General features: G+C 34.6%; 1 protein-coding gene across 1 annotated transcript in view; it reads left to right on the top strand.

Moving 5' to 3' along the window:
- LOC130243039 (mannosyl-oligosaccharide 1,2-alpha-mannosidase IC) overlaps positions 1–7,724 on the top strand; it is a 327,298-nt gene extending 319,574 nt beyond the window's left edge. The window contains exons 7-8 of the mRNA XM_056475074.1: positions 3,583–3,698; positions 6,454–7,724. Coding sequence (XP_056331049.1) covers positions 3,583–3,698; positions 6,454–6,583 — 246 coding nt within the window. The 3' untranslated portion in view covers positions 6,584–7,724. The remainder of the gene's footprint in view (positions 1–3,582; positions 3,699–6,453) is intronic.
- The last annotated feature ends 15,823 nt before the right edge of the window (positions 7,725–23,547 follow it).

The following is a 23,547-nucleotide window of genomic DNA, read 5'->3' as shown; positions in this document are numbered from 1 at the left end:
GGAATAACAGGTGGATGGATGGATGGATGGATGGATGGATGGATGGATGGATGGAATAACAGGTGGATGGATGGATGGATGGATGTAAAACTGACAAATAGGTGCAGATGGATGGATAGAAAGATCGATGGACAGGTTCATTAACAGGTGAATGGAATGATGTAACGATGGATTGATGAATGAATGGATGGATGGGTGAATGAATGAAACAACAGATGAATGGATGGATTGGTAGATGTGTGAAATGATGGATGGACGGATGGATGGAACAACAGATGAATGGATGGATAGATAGATATGTGAAATGATGGATGGACGGATGGATGGAACAACAGATGAATGGATTGATTGGTAGATGAGTGAAATGATGGATGAATGGATGGATGGTTGGATGGAAAACTTAAAATAAATAGGTGGAAATGGATGGATGGATAGATAGAAGGATCGATAGAATGATGAATTGATGGACAGGTGGATGAAATGATGTAACAGTGGATGGATGGATGGATGGATGGATGGATGGATGGATGGATCCATGGATGGATGGAACAACAGATGAATGGATAGATAGATAGATGTGTGAAATGACGGACGGACGGATAGACAGACAGACAGACAGACAGACAGACAGACAGACAGACAGATAGACAGATAGATAGATAGATAGATAGATAGATAGATAGATAGATAGATAGATAGATAGATAGATAGATAGATAGATAGATAGATAGATAGATAGATAGATAGATAGACAGACAGACAGATAGATAGATAGATAGATGTGGTAATGAAGGTCTGGTAATGGCTGTTATATTAATACAGTGGGTGTAACATTGCTGCGCTCCTCCAGCAAACTGACATCTTAATTACTGAGTGCAGGAGGTGGAGAAGAACGCAAATGGATTTGTCAAATACATCTCCAAACCCAAATCACCAGACAATCCTAATTATAGTCTAGATGTCTACCATTGTGTGAGGTTAATAGATCATTAATTTGCCATGTCAGCTTATTTTTTACTCGGCGCTCAAATTTAGTGGCAAATCTTTTGGCTAACTTTAAATTGACTGAAATAACAGTATCTACATCCAAAAAGAGTATCTGATCTCAGATTGATTTAGATGATGTATGTCATTTTTAAGGAAACTCTGATGAATAGGGATTTGGAAAAATATCGATTTAAACTTTAATAATGCCATACTCAACAAGTGTGTGTTAAAGTAAAGACTATGAATGCAATGTTACTTTAGATAAAAGCAAATACAAAAACATATACAGTTGAAAAATACATAATATTTTACTGGATATTTTGCAAGATACGGATGGATGGATGGATTGAAAACTGACAGATAGGTTAAAATGGATGGATGGATGGAACAACAGATGGATGGATGGATGGATGGATGGATGGATGGATGAAACAACAGATGGATGGATGGATGGATTGAAAACTGACAGATAGGTTAAAACGGATGGATGGATGGATGGATGGATGGACGGATGGATGGATGGATTGAAAACTGACAGGTGAAAATAGATGGATAGATGATTGGATTGAAAACTGACAGATAGGTTAAAATGGATGGATGGATGGATGGATGGATGGATGGAACATCAGATGGATGGATGGATGGATGGATCGATGGATGGATTGAAAACTGACAGATAGGTTAAAATGGATGGATGGATGGATGGATGAATGGAACAACGGATGGATGGATGGATTGAAAACTGACAGATAGATTAAAACAAATGGATGGATGGATGGATGGATGGATGGATGGATGGATGGATGGATGGATGGATGGACGGATGGATGATTGGATTGAAAACTGACAAGTGAAAATAAATGGATAGATGGATGGCTTGAAAACTGACAGATAGGTTAAAATGGATGCATGGATGGATGGATGGATGGACGGATGAATGGATTGAAAACTGACAGGTAAAAATAGATGGATAGATGGATGGATTAAAAACTGACAGATAGATTAAAACAAATTAATGGATGGATGGATTGATGGATGGATGGATGGATGATTGGATTGAAAACTGACAGGTGAAAATAAATGGATAGATGGATAGATGGATGGATTGAAAACTGACAGATTGGTTAAAACAAATGGATGGATGGATGGATGGATGGATGGATGGATGGATGGATGGATGGATGGATGGATGGACGGATGGACGGATGGATGAATGGATTGAAAACTGACAGGTGAAAATAAATGGATAGATGGATAGATGGATGGATTGAAAACTGACAGATAGGTTAAAACGGATGCATGGATGGATGGATGGATGGGTGAATGAATGAATGGATGGACGGATGAATGGATTGAAAACTGACAGGTAAAACTAGATGGATGGATTAAAAACTGACAGATAGATTAAAACAGATGGATGGATGGATGGATGGATGGATGGATGGATGGATGGATGGATGGATGGACGGACGGATGGATGAATGGATTGAAAACTGACAGGTGAAAATAAATGGATAGATGGATAGATGGATGGATTGAAAACTGACAGATTGGTTTAAACAAATGGATGGATGGATGGATGGATGGATGGATGGATGGATGGATGGATGGATGGATGGATGAATGAATGGATTGAAAACTGACAGGTGAAAATAAATGGATAGATGGATAGATGGATGGATTGAAAACTGACAGATAGGTTAAAAAGGGATGCATGGATGGATGATGGATGGGTGAATAAATGAATAGATGGACAGATGAATGAATTGAAAACTGACAGGTAAAAATAGATGGATAGATGGATGGATTAAAAACTGACAGATAGATTAAAACAAATGGATGGATGGATGGATGGATGGATGGATGGATGGATGGATGGACGGATGGATGGATGAATGGATTGAAAACTGACAGGTGAAAATAAATGGATAGATGGATAGATGGATGGATTGAAAACTGACAGATTGGTTAAAACAAATGGATGGATGGATGGATGGATGGATGGATGGATGGATGGATGGATGGATGGATGAGTGAATGGATTGATGGATGACTGGGTGAAAATGGATGGATGGATATATTGAAACTGACAAATAGGTGAAAAAAGATGGATGGATGAATGAATGAATGAATGAATTCATTAATTAATGAGTCAGTGAGTGAGTGAGTGAGAATGACTGAACGGACGGATGGATGAATAGATGGATGGATGGATGGATGAGTGAATGGATGGATGGATGAATAGATGAATGGGTGGATGAGTGGATGGATGACTGGATGAATGGATGGATGGATGGATGGATGGATGGATGGATGGATTTGCTCTCCTAAATATCACCTGGGAAAATAAAAAGAATTCAAGTTTCACAGGAGGGGTGATACTATTGTCTTTGCATGACACACTGTGAACAATTGTCCCCCTTTTCTCCATGTGCATGATTGTTGCTTATTATTTGCATTCACCTTGATGCTTTTCTGCCATTGAGAACCACTGATGTAGCATTACTGATGTAAGGGAGCGTCATGTGACCTGTGTTGTTTCTTGAAAATTGTAATTAAAAGCATTGTAATGACATGATCGGTGTGTCTTCACAGGCTCTGGAGAAGCACTGTCGTGTGGATGCGGGTTTCTCAGGAATCAGAGATGTTTACGCCACCACAGATAGTCACGATAACATGCAGCAAAGCTTCTTCCTGTCCGAGACGCTTAAGTAAGTTCATTATCAGCCTCATTTTCCTTCCGCAATCAGACATATGCAGTATAAATGTTTAATAATAAGCCATGAATGATTCATCATCGATCTAGCATCTGACCGACTGTTTAGTTTTTTGCAGTCAAATGTATTTAATTTTTTTAAGGTAATCATTTGTTAGTCATTAATTAATGTTTTTTTTATTATGAACACTTTACTTCAGTCTCATTGACTATATCGTATACAGTATAATACAGAATAATTTCATTGACAAATCGGTGAGTGTCAAATCATCAGGTTTTCAGTAAAGATTTATTTCCAGAACCTTTACTTTCTCTGTTCCTTTTTATATAGTAAAATATAGCAAGTGTTCTAAATTTGATTCAGTTTCAAATGAGGTCACATAATGTAGGCAAAGTAAGTGTATAAAGTATTAAAATAACAATTAATGAGTATTTTGGGTCCAAACTGTAATCTGATTGGTCCACTGCTGTGGAACTGACAGTGATGAGCAGCACTGCATGTGAAAGTTGACGATTTTGCACTGCGTCTAAAAAACACAGCACTTTAAAAGACTTGAGACCCATACATAAAGAAAATCTAAATCTTGACAAAGTAAGAGTATAAAGTATTAAAATGACAAGTAATAAGTATTTTGAGTCCAAACTGTAATCTGATTAGTCCAAAATTGAAGATCTTTTAACTTGGCATGGCCTCTAAAAAACACAGCACTTTAAAATGCTATTTCCACATCCAAACACGTGATTGGAAATCAGCCCGATCATGCGGTTTCAGGCTGGATCGGATTCGGGCGGTACCTCGCGATCAGGACTTGAATATATATTACATTTATATATTAAGGGTGTAACGATACGCGTATCGTATTGAACCGTTCAGTACGAGACTTTTGGTTCGGTTCGCATTGCAAACCGAACGATTCAGACTAATATCTAAAAAGATAAAAGAGAATAAGGACAAAAAAGCCAGCAATGCTTGTCCCGCCTTCAAGCTCTTCTTATTGGCCCACTGCGCTAGAACAGAACGCGACTGGATTGGTTAATATAAGCTGTCAATCACTCAGTTCTGATGACAGGGTGCCACAGCCGTGAAAATGTAAAGGTCTGGATACGAGAGAATGAAAACAACACTGACAGATTTAGCTTTAGAAACCAGCTAGAGTTACAACTAATGGCACATCTGATTAGCAATCGTGTAGTGAATGTCAATCCAGCATTTACACTTTTCAAAGAGTGGATAAAAGACTTCCAGCGGTTAAAGTCCGCTATGAAAATGACTAAAGCATTCACCGTAAAGCTGGTGGGGCGGAGATTTCAGGTAACAGTTTGCCACTGAATCTACACATTAAGCACGAGATGTTCTAACGTTATTTAATCCTTCATTTAATCGTCACGATGCTCTCAATTGTGCGACTGATACCACGTTCACCATTACTAGAGCATGCATTCACTGAGATGAAACTAATATTGCAGCTTGTGAAGACTGTTATTGCTATTAAGATGACGTATGCAAATAATAAGTTATATGTCAATATCATCTGTGCAATATCAGACAGCACCCGTGAGAACAGCACAGATATTATTGTTTACTCAGCTCATCTCATTCACGTCAAGCAGTGCGTGCAGGGCCGGTGAGTGTATGCAGATTTTTGTTTATTTGTTAGTTGTGATTAGAGTGTTAATATATATAATAGAATCTGTTAATGTAAAATGTGTAGTAACGGTGCTCTTAATTTTTGGTGGGTGCACCTTAATTTTTGAAGTTAAGAGCACCGGTGCTACCAAAAAAAAAAGTTCATTTCGAGCCCTGTTAGGCCTTAATCGGTAGTGGAAATTTCGGGTTTCAAGAAAATGTTAAATGTAATAGAGCCCCGTCACATTATTCCTTCATAAGCTCATTTCAGTCAGATAATTCCTGCTTTCAGATCCACTAAAATGGCAGGTGACAGTCAAATCAAGCAGATCTGTGCTGTCTGAAAAGGTGGACGCTCATCTTTCTGAAAATAAAAATTACTTTAAAATTGATTGAATTTGAGTTCCATATAAAAACTCAATTATTCAAGTTGTATTAGTTTAACTCCTACAATATTACATTTATTTTTTATAAGCAGCTTTTTTGTTTGGAGTGTAAAGGACGATTTGTTTTATTTCCTGCTAAGCAGAAACCCCAGAAGTATAGCTCTATCACTGTTCAAAGTAAAAGAAAAAAAACAAGATCAAACTTTTATGATGTTAGTTTTAATACATTAAAAATTTTAATCAGAGAAATCCGTCTTTTTCTGCTGTATCGAAAACATACCAAACCTTGACACCACTGTGTTGTATCGAACCGAACCGAACCTTGATTTTTGTGAACCGTTACACCCCTAATATATATATATATATATATATATATATATATATATATATATATATATATATATATATATATATATATATATACAGTATATATATATTTACAGTATATATATATACAGTTGAAGTCAGAATTATTAGCCCCCCTGTTTATTTTTTCCCCAATTTCTGTTTAACAGAGATTTATTATGATGGATTTATTTTATCTTTGCCATGATGACAGTAAATAATATTTGACTAGATATTTTTCAAGACACTTCTATACAGCTTAAAGTGACATTTAAAGGCTTAACTACAGTAGGTTAATTACACTGAAATCTTTAACCAATAGTAGTGCATAGGAAAAGGAAAAACACGTTCTGTGTGCACGGCCACTTAATGTTGTTCATATGTGATTGCAGATATCTGTACCTGCTGTTCTCAGAAGATGATCTGCTGCCGTTGGAGGATTGGGTGTTTAACACAGAAGCTCATCCGCTTCCCATCATCCGCAAAACCTGCAGTACAGACGGACAGACGCCACTGGAGTAACATCACACACACACACACACAGCTTAAACACGGATTCAGATGCAGGGCTGAAACCTCACAGCCCTGACATGGATTCTCAGCTCCTTTCCTGTAAAGGATCTTTTCATAGATAATAAATAAATAATTATATATAAATATATATATATATATATATATATATACACACGCTGTGATTGTATATCTCTGAGCCGAGACTCTCTGGAAGTCAGAAGTCGGCACAATTTTTTCCGTGGACAATCAGTGAAACGTGACTTTCTTGAGAAGAGCACCTTTTTTCTTTGCTTCTTTCCTCTGTGAGGAAAAAAAAAACGAATAACTTGCAGCCCCGAATCTGTGGGAGGAGCGGCGTGTGATGGTGGGCCGCGCCGAGCGAAAGAGAAAACCACTTTTCTTTCACGTCTCACCTGTAATTTATCTTTTCTCTCATGCTTTCATTGTGTATTCCTTTCCCAGCTCTTCTGCCAAAGCGGTTGCGGTCTTTCTCTTCCATTTCTCTCTCTCTCCAACACCTGTGATCTATGATTTATCTCCTTTTCCTTTATTATTCCTTTGCGAAACGTATTTGTACAAGCAGGAAGCTGAATGATGTCATTGGCGGGACGTGATTGTTTTTGTGTGATTCTAGTGCTCGTCTTTTTTAAACTGGTATTTTTTATACTGCGAGTGTGTGTGTGTGACATGCCGTGTTTCTGAGACCAGCATCGTAAGAGTGGGAAAACACACACACTTGCACTGACACCGTATGGCCACTAGGGCTGGGCGATCATTCATTCATTTTCTTTTCGGCTTAGTCCCTTTATTAATCAGGGGTCGCCACAGTGGAATGAACCGCCAGCTTATCCAGCATATGTTTTACATATCGGATGCCCTTCCAGCTGCAGACCAGTATTGGTAAGGCTGGGCGATCGAATATTAGCTTGTTTTAATTAAATTATTTTATTTTGGTTATCAATGCCATATGTTTACTAAATAAATTAATAATTACCAGTACCAAAAAAATTCAACACTGTAAAAACATAATAATTATAAGTTGAATCAAGCTTATAAGCCTCACAGCAACAAGGTCGCTTGTTCAAGTTCTGGCTAGGTCAGTTGGCATTTCTGTGTGGAGTTTTGCATGTTCTTCCCGTGTTAGCGTGGGGTTCCTTGGGTGCTCCGGTTTCCCCAACAATCCAAACTCATGCGCTATAGGGGAATTGAATAAACTAAATTGGCCGTAGTGTATGAGTGTGTGTGAATGGGATTGTGCTATGGGTGTTTCACAGTCAGTGGAAGTTCTAGTTTAAATGGCACCCTGGGCGAAACCACCCCAAACATATCCCCTCCTCCAAGAAATAAAGACACTGGTTGACTTTATATATATTTTAAATATTTAAATAATTATTTTAAATATATACATTTAAAATAATCATTATAAATACATTTAAATATAATAATTTAAATTATTATTTTTAATAAATATAAAAATTTGTTTATTATTATTATTATTATTATTATTATTATTATTATGCAATTATTCTAAATAAATAACAGAAATCAATTCTAAACGGAACTGAAAAACAGTACTATGTACTATTCGAAGACTTGTGCATGAATATTAATTTTCACAGTTCTATAGAATATAAAAAATCCATGTTTTATAGACGAATTACCGTGTTTGTAAACATTCAGGATGCGCGCGCAGGGAGGTGGCAGAAAAAAACAGGAGCGCTAGCATTTACAGCGAGGGAATGACATCTGATGCGGTACAGAGTTTGTTGTTGTCTTAGAAATAAGTTGTATTGATTACATATTATATATATTATTAACATAATGCTTTCAGCGTATTATAACAGCTCGTCACACAGTGATAAGCACAGTGATTCGGCAAAATTAACGTTAAAGTGAGCGGCGTTCATCTGACAGGTCCATTTGCGATAGCACCCTCCCAATGAATATTGAATTAGATTAAATAACCAAGCATCCAGCCCCAAATATACAATCTCATTGAAGCTCCAAGTGATTTAACAAGAGAGAAGTTAAAGGCCTGCAAGGCTTTGGATGTCAATAATGTTGTTCTGTGTGGTCATGTGAAGAAATAATGCTCCATGATGACCAGATTCAACACTGTGTAGAGCTAAAAACCGAGATTCTGCCTAGCCAAAGACAAGGAAAGTAGACGGAGCTATACAAGGCCTGGGTAATCATCAGCAAGCAAAACAACTGCATTCTGATAGTGAACTGACAGCGAGTTACACCTAAACGGTAGGGTATGTGAACTTACACATAGAGGTAAAGCTGGTTTTATATTCGCACATTCAGACTTTCTCCTTAATAATATAATTTCATAAAAGTATTATTTGCAAACTCTAAATAGCGAAATCATATTAGCAGACAATGACTATCCAAGTACAACATTGATCACAGTCAATTAAACAGTGTTAATGTTGGTTTCAAGTCACACGTGCAGGTTATTTCAGACCAAATATTCAAAGTGCCGTGGTAAACAGTATAGGGAGTCTGTCACAAGATTGAATGAATGTGTGAATATAAAACCAACTTCACCTTAATAACTTACACTTTCACGTTTCATTCTGAGTATCCAGTGTCCGCAGGTTAATTAACCACAAGTAACAGTTTTTGCTGAAATCATTGCTGCAATCAGAAACGAGTAATGTGTATGATTCAGCATAGCCTGAACTCACCTGATATAACATGAGAACTGCAGAGTCCAGCATTTTTAATTAGCTCCTCACTTCATTCAGCTCCCTTTTAGCCAAAGACGTCTGCGGTTGGCATTTAAAGCAGTGTGGTGTACGGTAAAAGTTAAGTTTTCTATTTTTGGACTGTCGAATTTGGCATCCTACTGCATAACACTACATGTTGCAACCGGTCTCTTCTTGCTACCGGGAACCCATGTGACGTCATGTGTGACGTAGGTTGGTAATTCGTCTATAAAATTATCTGTTGTCTTAGAACTGACTCCTGGCCGAGAATTAATGTTATGAAGTCTTAGTTCCCTCCCTGACTGATTATTCCTTCTTTATGCTTCATAGCCATGCTTAGTCAAAGTAAAATCATCATCATCATATGATATAAACTTTAGTTTTGTCAACTTGCATGTTGACGCATATCGGCGTGCATGTACAGTAGACAACCGGGATCAGGAGCAGGAATGGTTTTCTGCGCACATGCGTCAGTTTGTTTTCACCAGCATTATTTCGGTTGCACATAAAGAATAACAAACTTGCATGTGCAAAAGACGCCAAATGTGAATAGCTCCCTAACATCTTTATTCTGAGATAACAACTCTAAATTAATACACTTGCATAAAGTAAATCTCATCTCAAAGCTTTTACTTGGGGTACCTTGTTTTGCACCATCTCCCAATGCCTCCCCGAGCAAGATGCCGCCCTGGGCGATCGCCAATACTGCCTATGCCTAAATCCACCACTGTTCCCAGTACTGGGTTGCAGCTGGACGGGCATCCGCTGTGTAAAACATATGTTTGATTAGTTAGTGGTTCATTCCGCTGTGGCAACCTCTGATGAACAAATAGCAGTTGTTTTGAATCACTGCTTCTATAGAATCAAATACAGCATTTACCTTTGATTCATTTCAACAAATCTTTTCCAATAATTAAAACAAAGTTCTCAAATGTGAAAGGTTATGAATTTGACAGTTTTATGAATTAGTTAAACATATATAGTTAATTTAAGTTTTACTCATTTATTGAACAGTTCAAAGTGGTTCAATTAATTGAACCATACACAAAAAAATATCTTCAATTTCAATTAATCACATCCAATAATTAAAAAAAGCCTCTCAATGTGGAAGATTTATGAATTGAACAGTATTATGAATTTTTTATTCTTCTGTATTTTCAAAGATTACATTATCAAACTGATTCTTCTCTCTACAGCCTTCACGTTTGAGTCATTTATGAATCAGTTCAAATTATTTCAATTAATTGAATCACACCAGATATTTGAGTGTACTTTTAAATTTAATTTGCACAAAGAGTTCATATTTACAATAGTTTCATGAGCATCTTTTTTAATATTAAATAGCATTTATGTTTGATTATTTTTTGTGAATCAGAATCAATTCATAATCCTAAAACAAAGTTGAATTTGAATCATCATTGAAATATATCTGAGACTTTGAAGGTTTGATTATTTTAAATTGATTTACATCATACTTTACATTGCTAAATATTGACTGTCGATAAATACTGACTAGTTTTGTGATTCTTCTTCAGTGACACAAAGAGTAAATCAGTTTGATTCATTTCAGTGAATCACTTCAAACTATACCTTTATTTTCAAATACAGAAGTCTGTGAATCACATAAATATTTTATATTTTATAGTTTTCTTATTAATTTAGCTTCCTAAATATTTTCATCAGACTAGTTTTATGATTTTCAGCATTTAAGTTTGATTCATTTTTGTGAATCAGTTCGGAGTCAAATTAAAACATGGATCAATCATAACTGATTCATTGTGAATCAGTGATTTCATCATTTATCCTTTACGTTTCAGAAATATTGTCTAAATATTGACTAGTTTCATGACTCTTCTTCAGTGACACAAACAGTATATCAGTTTGATTCATTTCTGTGAATCACTTGAAACTATTCACACCAATGAACTGATTCAAAAGTCTAAAACAAATATATATATATATATATATATATATATATATATATATATATATATATATATATATATATATATATATATATAAACTGTGAATCATCCAATTACTCTAATGCACATATTCTTAATTTTCCCATTAAGTTTGCTAAATGTTGCATTCTCAAAACTCGTTTTAGGAATCATCTGCTACATTTGATTCGATTCATTTCAGTGAATCACTTCAAACTATACCTTTATTTTCAAATACAGGAGTCTGTGAATCACATAATTATTTTATATTTTATAGTTTTCTTATTAATTTAGCTTCCTAAATATTGTCATCAGTCTAGTTTTATGATTTTCAGCATTTAAGTTTGATTAATTTTTGTGAATCAGTTCGGAGTCAAATTAAAACATGGATCAATCATAACTGATTCATTGTGAATCAGTGATTTCATCATTTGTCCTTTACGTTTCACAAATATTGTCTAAATATTGACTAGTTTCACGACTCTTCTTCAGTGACACGAACAGTATATCAGTTTGATTCATTTTTGTGAATCACTTGAAACTATTCACAGCAATGAACTGATTCAAAAGTCTAAAACAAATATATATATATATATAAACTGTGAATCATCCAATTACTCTAATGCACATATTCTTAATTTTCCCATTAAGTTTGCTAAATGTTGCATTCTCAAAACTAGTTTTAGGAATCATCTGCTACATTTGATTCGATTCATTTCAGTGAATCACTTCAAAGTATACCTTTATTTTCAAATACAGGAGTCTGTGAATCACACAATTATTTTAATGTTTTCTTTTTAATTTAGTTTTCTAAATATTGTCATGAGATTAGTTTCAAGATCTTTCTGCAGCATTTAAGTTAGATTTATTTTTGTGAATAAGTTCAGAATCAAATTAGAACATGGATTAATCATCACTGAAATGTGTCAGAGATGATTCATCCATGTTGTAATTTGATTCTGAACTGACTCACAAAAATAAATCAGTTCAGAATCAACTGAATGAATGATTCTTCTTCAGTGACACAAACAGTTTGAATAATTTCTGTGAATCACTTCAAACTTATTCACATGAACTGATTCAAAGGTAGTTTCAAAAACTAGTTTCAGGAATCATTTGCATTTGAATGCGTTCATTTCATTGAATTTGCTTCATTTCAGTGAATCAAAGAGGATAAATCATTTCAAGCCTCTAAAACAAATATCCATTCGCACCCTTGCTCAATCAGAAATATTAATTAGATGCTTTTTAACATTGTTCTAATAGAAATGTCTGTTGTTATCTGTTGCTGTTTTTCACAATACTGTTAAACTTGATCCATATAAATGAAAATGATTCAATAGTTCAGTTGTGAATAACAAAACTCAGCACAGAACATGTGAAATAACTTCTTCTTGCTGTTTTTATTTAAATTTTTATAATCGCCCAGCTCTATCGGTCCACACATTGCTGGTGAATGTGAAGTAATGATGGTGAAATGAGTCTTTACAGGATGAATGTTCATTAATCTCTTTCTCTTTCTCTAATTTTTATGGATTTAATGAAAGACTCGTTCGTATTTTTGTTCAATTTCTTTTGCTCAGGTGTTTCTGTACAGGATTTAATTACAGTTATCTGCACTATTCACTGTGGTAGTGCTGATCGTTGTTCATTTTAACGCCCTCTGTCTCTCATTGTTGAATATTTTCAAATACTGGTAAAGATCTGTGCGATTTCTACATTTAAAATGAGTGCACAAACGCTCCCGGTGTCTGTTTTTTCATTTTCCGCATTTGCACCAGCTCACATTAGCTGATAAAACGTGTTATTAATCTTCGACCTGCGGTAAGTGCCACTTACAGCATCCAAATACTGCACTTGATTTAGTGTTTTTGGGATGAACACTGCGCACTTCGGTCTCCTGTTAGTTTTTATAAAGCATTACTGGGATAGATCCAAGATAAGCAATCACTATTATTAGTTCTTAGCAGTACTATCATTAGAATATAAACAGTTGAAGTCAGAATTATTAGCCCCGTGTATATTTCTATTTAACGGAGAGATTTTTCTAAACACATTTCTAATCATAATAGTTTTAATAACTCATCTCTAATAACTGATTTATTTTATCTTTGTCATGATGACAGTAAATAATATTAGACTAGATATTTTTCAAGACACTTCTATACAGCTTAAAGTGACATTTAAAGGCTTAACTAGGTTAATTAGGGTAAAGTTAGGGTAATTAGGCAAGTCATTGTATAACAGTGGTTTGTTCTGGAGACAATCCAAAACAAATATTGCTTAAGGGGGTAATTATATTGACCTTAAAATGGGTTTAAAAATTAAAAACTGATTTTTCGTCAGCCAAAATAAAACAAATACACTGAAAAAAATGATGTCTGCAAAACTGGTGCAAACAATTTATTTGTGTTGAATTTAAACAAATTAAATTTAATAATGTTCAACTTAATTTGTTGTTACGTAAGACTCACGGTAAGATTTTCTCCAGAAGAAAAAAGAAAATACTGGGAAAAAGAAAACAGAAAATACTGGGAAAAATTCCTGAATCTGTTCAACATCATTTGTTAAATGTTTGGGGAAAAAAATTACATGAAGGTGAATAATTCTGACTTAAACAGCTGTATTTATTTATTTATTTATTTATTTATTGTTGTTGTTTATTTATTTATTTATTTATTTATTTATTTATTCGTTTGATTATTTGTTTGTTTGTTTATTTATTTATTTATTTATTTATTTAACTTCTTGTTTATTTTAATTTTATTTGTTAAATGTTTGGGGGAAAAAATCACATGAAGGTGAATAATTCTGACTTCAACAGCTGTATTTATTTATTTATTTATTTATTTATTTATTTATTTATTTACTTATTTATTTATTTATTTATTTATTTATTTATTTATTTATTTATTTATTTAATTAATTTTACTCCTTGTTTATTTTAATATTTTAATTACATTTTTAGTTAAAATTCTGGTGATTCAGTTGCTTTTTTTTAGCTTTAGTATGTCTATAAATATTTTGTTGATTTTGAGTTATTTGAGTATATGCACTGTAAAAATGCAGGGTTCCACACAATTCATTTATGTTGTCCCACCACAAATTGATTAAGTTTACTTAACACTTTTAACAAATTTATGTGGATTGAACAGAAAAAAATTAAGTCTCAAGAATTGTGTAGTTTCAGCTCATCTTAAATAAGTAGTTTGAACGTGTAAAAAATATTTTTTTTGATTGTGGAGCTAAAAAGGTACATCGAATGTGAAACATTGCCTTGGCAATTAGATCAAATGATTTAATAATTACTATTTTATTAATAAGTTTTAAATGATAGCAGTTTTTTTAAGAGTGTTGTACTTGTGATGTAGGCCAAATCCCAATTCTACCCCTTAGCTCTTCCCCTTACCCCTTGTTTTGCGCGTTCATGTGAAGGGGTAAGGGTGTTCCAATTTTCTTTAGCTTGAAGATGTAGGGCTAAGGGGAAGGGCTAGATACCCCTCGAAACTGAGATTTTTCAGGACCACACTCGAATGTTTTAATACATTCATAACAGCATTCATTTTACCACCATGCTTTTAAAAAAAAAAACGCTAAAATCAAACCCGCTAAATTTTGTGATCTATAATCCCTAATAATAACTCCTGTACAGCAGTCCCACAACATTCTGACAGTCGAATCCTCTGTCAGAAAAGTCTAGTGGCTGGGAATGAGCTTTTTACAGTGTCTGCTATAACGTTAACGTTGTTTTTGGTGTGTTTACATAGATGAATATGGCCACGGTGTAAATACACAGTACAGTTACGAACTTATTGCCACATTAGATCATTATGATAACATGATATATGCCTTCAGGGATTTCCTAAAGAGAAATACCAAAAAATAACACAACTGGAATAACTACAGCAGTCAGATCTCATATGAAGTAAGAGATTGTGATGATGTGTGCAGTGCTGTCCCATTTCTTAGGGGTAAACTTTGAAGCCCTTCCACTTCACATTCTGTTTCAAGGGCCAAGGGGAAGGGGTAGGGATAAAAAAATAGAATTGGGATTGGGCAGTAGATTGCTTTGGTTTTGAGTCTGGTAAGTCACGCTTCCACAAAAGACGTAAAATCAAGGTAAATTTATGTGTCCACAGTGCACTTTTCTCTCATGTCTGCTTCTGAAAACACTATTGTTCAGGTTTAGGTCTGGATCTCTAGCTAATCTTCCGCCTTCTAGTGGATGTGTACAAATAAATTTACTCATTTAGTCGATGTGTACAAAGCAAATTATAAATGAGGATAAAAGAAGCAATTCAACAAACTTCCACTGCACTCTTAAAGAGATGGTTAAATCGAATATATACATATTAAAGGGCACCTATGGTAAAAAATCTACTTTTCAAGCAGTTTGGACAGACATATGTGCATGTATGGTGTATAGAGCGTGGAGCAGTGGACCAATTGGAGCTGTTTTCAAATCGACCGCTACCTGACGTAGGAGAGCGGTCCCCCCGCCCACCAATATTGATTGACAGGCGCATCATCATATCCTCAGTTTGTTGATTCGCGTCCGCCATTTTCAGCATGAGTCGAAGCGATATCACTAAAGGAACACGCTAGCTCTATTTTTAGATGCAAGGCTCATTGGGCTCAACACAAGATCAATATTCTCCACATTATCGCTCTAATCAGAATTATTGGTTGTATCTTTAGGTAGGTTTGCAAACATGTGTACTTCTCATTGAGTCTACCTTATACTTCAGTCGTTTGCATTTCTCGCGATCCCAGAAGCTCCCTGTGATCTTAACTAGCATGCGCTTTAGAATTATAAACATAGGTTTCTGTCAGGGTACACTCAAGTCGACGGCTGGGCGCCGCGGACCGCTGCAGAAACCTATGTTTAGAATTCAAAAATGCGTGGCGCGACGATTCGGGACACTTCATGTTTCTGCCGCGCTACAGAGAGTGTCTGGTGTGCCGTGTCGCGGCTTCGAGCAGCGCATCCGGTGCCTCAGTCAAACGTTAATTCAGTGTGCGTGGTTATTAGTTTCTGTGTACAAGCTCGGCACTTGAAACTAGCACACAGTTGGCTGTAAAACTGTACAAAGACACAAATGATTTTGTACTCTCTGCTTGGTCTGTGTCCTAGTCGTATATGTACGACTGAATGCTGATCCTCTCCTCCTCCTTTCAATCTGCCTGTCTGTGTTGCAAACACAGAGCGTCATGGCCCCGCCCCCTTGTTACGTTGTGCGGGAAGCCGAAACTAGTCTACATGTGAAGCAACACACCCCTAAATCAGCGAGCTGTGGACACGCCCCCAACATGACACTTTTTAACACATTATAATAAACAAATCTGAATTGTGTTTTAAACTGAACCTAAACTGGCACACTCAGAAGAACCATAATATTAATATTAAATCATAAAAAAGAGGTCAACTATGGGCCCTTTAAAGCTCTTTAACATTATTTATACACTCTCTGAAATAAAGGTACGCGAGCGGCCCATATTAATACCTCAAAGGTACATGTTAGTACTTAAAAAGTACAAAAGTGTTCCTCTTAAAATCTTTAGGTACTAGTATATGCTTTTGAGCTACTAATATGGACCCTTTAAGCACAATATATATGGATAAAAGTATTATTGTTAGACAATTATTATTTTAAATAAGAGAAATTAATCCTAAATGTAACTGGAAAGTAACTTAGACACAACTGGAGGGATGCTAAGATCATTTAAGAAATCTTTTGCATGAATAATAATTTCATTTAAATTAAATTATTTAGACAATTTTATATAATACAAAAAAGATATTTAATAGGATTATCTGTTGTCTTAGACTTGACACATGGCAGAGAATTAGGTTTATTAAGTCTTACCTCACTGAATGGCCAGTGGAGAAATTAAAATGGTTGTGCCCAACTGAGTCTGGTTTCTCTCGAGGTTTTTTTTCTTCACTTTCGCCATTTAGTGAAGTTTTTTCCCTCTCCGCTGTCGCCACTGGCTTGCATGGTTCGGGATCTGTAGAGCTGCGCATCGTTGGATTTGCTCTTCAGTGTTTGGACTCTCAGTAGTGATTATTAAACCACACTGAACTGAGCTAAACTGAACTGAACTTAAACACTACAAACTGAACTACACTGTTCCTATTTACTGTGACCTTTTATGTGAAACTGCTTTGACACAATCTACATTGTAAAAGCGCTATACAAATAAAGGTGAATTGAATTGAATTGTCATCCCTCCTTTTACATCATACAAAACTCCATCAGGAGGCATGCTTGGTAGATCACCATCATATTATTAAAACTTTAGTTTGTCGACTTGCAAAACTCACTGTGTGCCGTCACCTCCACATAAAAGGCGGTTATGCCAGCTTCACAACGCCTGAGCGGCGTATAAGTAGCAAGCACTTTTCTCGCCGTGCATGTTAACAACCAAGTCTCGCACCAGGAGAAGAGCAGCCGGTCAGTGTCCAGCAGGAGCGGTGTGTGAGGCGCGAGGGTACGGTTTTCTGTGCACATGAAGAGATGCGTCAGTGATTACACTAAATTGCTTTCACCAGTGTTGGTTCGGTTGCACATACACTGAAAACAGTGTTGCATGCAAAACTGTTGCAAACAATTTATTTGTGTTGAATTTTAGCAATGTTCAACTTAATTTGTTTGTTTAAATTCAGCCCAAATAAATTGTTTACAACCACTTAAAGTAAAAAAATTGAGTAAATCCAATGAATCATCTTTGAATATTTTTTTTCAGTGAGAGAATAATGTCTTTATTCAGGAATTACTATGAAGTAAATCATATCTCAAAGCATTTACTGGGGCACTGGCGCTGTTGGGGCACGTGCCCCCAGTAAATTGGGTCTAGCGACACCCCTGGTAGCTCGCATACCTTTATTTCCCAGAGTGTAGGCCAGGGGTAGGGAACCTATGCCTCGGGAGCCACATGTGGCTCTTTGACCAAAATATGTGGCTCTCCAGCTGATTTTCTTCAGTAATATTTCAGATCTTTTTAAAAATAGAACTGTTACTAGAAATCAGTTTCCAATTGAAAATACAATTACAATTACTTTTATATTGTATTTTCTAAAGCAAAATGAAGAAGACTTCGGTTTACAATAAAAGGACGTTTCAACCAATGCGCATATGTGGTGCTGTGGTTTAACTTGAATCGCAACAACAATAAAGGGCAAGTTATATTTCTTACATTTCTATGGTAATTGACGTTTCTATGGTAACCCCACACACGTAAATTCTAACATTCATGAGTGACGATGGCAAAAAGAAAAAACAAATCTGTAAATTGTCCTTTCCTTATACGTTATGATGCATCATATTTGTTTATTTTTGAGCTGTGCATGGACATAATTAATGGTTTTGTTTTTAAATTAATCAAGGTTTTGTTATATACACGCACCCTTATGGCTCTTTAAAAAACACATTTGGTGTAGGCTATTAAGTGACTGATGTTGTTTGTTGGTTTGTCTCGGTTCTGACTTACATTTTAAAACCGTCTAGTTATTTTATTTCCAAGATCTATGGTGAACAATCTGCTGCTGCTTTCAGTATGGCAAAAAACGTGAGGTAAAATAGTATTTACACTCGTATTGGGAGCATTTAACACTGAATCAAGCACATAATCAGATCAGTACCTGAGGCATACCCAACACAATCTCACGGCAATTCGTAACTTTTTGATTTAGCGGCTAATTTGTATGAATTCGTACGATCTAATTCGTACAATTTCGTATGATTTGCTCATCCCCCAATGACGGTTGGGTTTAGGGGTGGGGTTAGGTGCCACGCCTCCTTTTTAAAATCGCACAATTTCGTATGACTGAACTCCTTCGAATTCGTACGAATTAGCCACTAAACTGTCAAAACGTAAAATACTTACGTTTTCTCGTGAGATTAGGCTGGGCATACCTGTCAACATTGGGATATGAAGAGAAGGGATATGCCCAATATAATAAGTGATTTTATTATCCCCACCCCCAACCCCCCCAAAAAGTCCCCTAATTACTAATTATGTTTATCTGGAGCTGTTTTATTGTAAATAAACAGGTAAACGGTCAGTGATTATTATTATTATTATTATTTACAAAAGAAAAATAAATAGTAGACATTAGCAGCAAATAAATTACAGATCAGCTGCTTTTTAATAGCTATTATAAAGAAACAGAATCAAGCTATCAAATCTCATTAACCTTATCTTCACTGTATAACTCACACATTCTGATTAGAGCAGCGAATGAATCTCATTTATGATTTGTCACTTGATTACCTTAAATAACAGGTGTCCCTTTAAAACTGCACACATCTAATGTTATAATGAAAGCTTTCGATTGCTTTCCTAACTTTTTCTGCTCATTTAAGACAAAATTAGTTGTGTTTGTAAAGAAAAACTCCACCAAGATCGACATCTTTAGATGATATTATTATTAATTATGTGTATATGTCTGTTCAAACACGCAATCAAAAACCCAGACTTTCGCTCCTCTTCAAATCGCATGTACAGAATTCGTTTAGGAAACAGCGTCTATTTATCACTATGGAGCGCGTCAGCTGACAGTCACGCACCGCTATATGACTGTTTTGAGGATTGCGCAGGAGGAGTGACGGCACCTTTAATAAAAAGCAAAGGAAATCTTGCGTTTTTATTTTGTTTTTAAGTGTTTTTATGCCTAAATAAAACTAAATCGCAGAACAGACTCACATTTGAGAGAAAGGAGCGGCCCCTGGTGGTTCGGCGGTATGGGTTGCGTATAGGGAGGCTCGGCTCTTTAATGTTTATTCGCCACCCTTCAGAGAAAGACTGTAAAATTGTCATAGTAGTTTATGCTGTTGTTCTGCTGCGACGTTGCGTAAATAGAAACAAGTTCTGAATTAGAAGTTTTGCACAATTCAGTCCCAGATGTTTAGGACAAAATCTCCTTTTAGCATGGAGAAGTCATGGTGCAGTGCCACATGTTGTTAGGACATAAGCGTGCCACTGCACCACTGTAAACTCTGAGGTCACGCACATGCACATTCAGTTCATATGCATGAGCGGATGTTTGAAGTCAAATGTTCAAAACGAGCAGCATAGACGTGTTTTTCAGAAACTGAGCTGATAAATGTCAGACTCTCAGCAGCTGGAGTCCAGTTAATGAACACAGCGGGAGATCAGAGCGTTCTACAGGAGCCTGATTACACCTGAGACTCACACACACACGCACATGCACATTTACATTCATGCAATTACACTGATGCTTTTACACTGATGCTTTTACGTTAATGCATTTATGCCTTACATTTAGCTTTTCGATTTATGCATTTCCTTGTTTTTTCTAGATTTATGAATTTACATTCATGCATGTGCATTCATACTTTCACAAATGCTTTTACATGTACGCATTTGCATTATGCATTTGCACCTGTGTGTTAAATTTTTGCTTTTACATAAATGCATCTGCACCAATGTTTTTACATTCATGCTTTTAATGCTTTTTATTTATGCATTTACACTTATGCATTCACATGAATACTTTTACATTTATGAATTTACATTTAATCTTTTTTATTTATGTATTTGCATTTATGTTTTTACATTTTTGCTTTTACATTAATGCATTGACACTTATGGTTTTAAATGTATGCTTTACATATCTACACATATGTTGTTACTCATGCTTTTTTATTTTGTGCATGTTCACCTATGTTTTTACATTTCTGCATTATACATATATGCATTTGCATTCATACTTTTACATTTATAGTTTTTCATTTATGTTTATGCATTTACACTTGTGAATTTACATTTATGCATTTGCATTTAGGTTTTACACTTATGCATTTACATTTATGCTTTTTTTATTCATGCATTTACATTTATGGTTTTACATTTATGTTTTACATATATATTTTACATTTATGCATTTGCACCAATGTTTTTACATTCATGCTTTTTTATGCTTTTTATTTATGCATTTACACTTATGCATTTGCATTTATACTTTTACATTTATGCATTTAGACTTTTGTTTTTACATTTAATCTTTTTTATTTATGCATTTGCATTTATGTTTTTACATTCTTTCTTTTACATTATTGCATTTACCCTTTAGGTTTTAAATGTATGCTTTATGTATCTACACCTATGTTTTTACTCATGCTTTTTTATTTTGTGCATGTTCACCTACCTCACCTTTTTCACCTTTTTACATTTCTGCATTTACATATATGCATTTGCATTCATACTTTACATTTATAGCTTTACATTTATGTTTATGCATTTACATATATGTATTTGCATTCATACTTTACATTTATAGTTTTACATTTATGTTTTTACTTTTATGTTTTATATTTACGCATTTGTATTTATTTTTACGCATTGACACTTATGATTTTAAATTTATGCATTTAAATTTATGATTTTTTGTTAATGCATGAAATTCATGACTTTACATTTATACATTTACATGTATGCTTTTTTATTTATGCATTTACATTTAAACTTTTACATTTAATCTTTTACATTTAAACTTTTACATTTAATCTTTTACATTTAATCTTTTACATTTAATCTTTTACATTTAATCTTTTACATTTAAACTTTTACATTTAATCTTTTACATTTAATCTTTTACATTTATTCTTTTACATTTAATCTTTTACATTTATTCTTTTACATTTAATCTTTTACATTTATTCTTTTACATTTAATCTTTTACATTTATTCTTTTACATTTAATCTTTTACATTTATTCTTTTACGTTTATTCTTTTACGTTTATTCTTTTACGCATGCATTTATGCATTTTCATTTTTTGATTTTAGATGTATGCATTTGAATGTATTCTTTAATGAGGCACTTACATTTATGTTTTTAAGTTTATACTTTAGCATTCATGCATTTACACTTATGCTTTTACATATATGTTTTACATTTATGCATTTGCGCCTATGTTTTTTTGCATTTACGTTAATGCATTTACACTTATGCTTTTACATTTAGCTTTTTGATTCATGCATGTACACCTATGTTTTTACGTTTATGCATTTACATATATGCATTTGCATTCATACTTTTACGTTTATTCTTTTACATTAACACTTTTCCATTTATGTTTTTACATGTATGTTTTATATTTACACATTTGCACCGATGTTTTCACATTTTTGCATTTACATTAATGCATTTACACTTATGGTTTTATATTTAGCTTTTTGATTTATGCATTTACAGTTTTACATTTATGCATTTATATATATGCGTCCGAAATACTTTTACATTTATAGTTTTACCTTTATGTTTTTACATGCATGTTTCATATTAACACATTTACATTTATGTTTATGCATTTACACTTGTGAATTTACATTTATGCATTTGCATTTAGGTTTTACACTTATGCATTTACACCTGTTTTTGCATTCATGCTTTTACATTTATGAATTTACACTTGTGAATGTACATTTCTGCACTTTCATGTATGAATCTGCATTTAAATTTATAATTTTTATGTTGATGCATGCATGACTTTACATTTGTACATTTACATGCAGTTTTATTTATGCATTTACATTTATACTTTTACATTTATGCATTTAAGCAGATGATTTTACCCAGAGTGACTTCCATTATTAAAGGTAGGTGCACATTTCTTGTTTTCATCAGAGATTTTCCTGTAGCTCAACATTTCTTTATGCATTCAAGGTTTTTTCAGTTTACTGCTGTGTACAGTCAGTCAGTAGACTTCTTTCAGCTTCATTGATTGCACTTTTGTCAACATTTATTCTTCATTTCACTCAAGGTTGATCAGTTTCTCTGGTTTCTTCCTCACCAGTGTGTGAAGGTCTCACAAATGGGCTTATATCTGATAAGTTTACTAAATAATTATTCCCAGACATATTATATTCTTAAGTAGAGTACTGGTTACAGTTTCTACTAGAATCCCCTTAGTTATTACTTAATATCAGGCAATGCATTAAAGGGCACCTATGGTAAAAAATCTACTTTTCAAGCTGTTTGGACAGACATATGTGCATGTATGGTGTATAGACTGTCATATTGGGGTGATATAAACACACCCAGTGCTTTTTTTTCAATTTAACAACATAAAAACGGTGGACCAATTGGAGCTGTTTTCAAATCGACCGCTACCTGGCGTAGGAGACTGGTCCCCCTGCCCACCAATATTGATTGACAGGCGCGTCATCATATCCTCAGTTTGTTGATTCACGTCCGCCATTTTCAGTGTGAGTTGAAGCGATATCACTAAAGGAACACCCTAGCTCTATTTTTAGATGCAAGGCTCATTGGGCTCAACACAAGATCAATAT

This window comes from Danio aesculapii, chromosome 16, assembly GCF_903798145.1.
Source record: "Danio aesculapii chromosome 16, fDanAes4.1, whole genome shotgun sequence".
Lineage (NCBI taxonomy): Eukaryota > Metazoa > Chordata > Actinopteri > Cypriniformes > Danionidae > Danio > Danio aesculapii.
The sequence above is the reverse complement of the archived record's forward strand: the minus strand, read 5'-3'. Positions and strand labels throughout refer to the sequence as shown.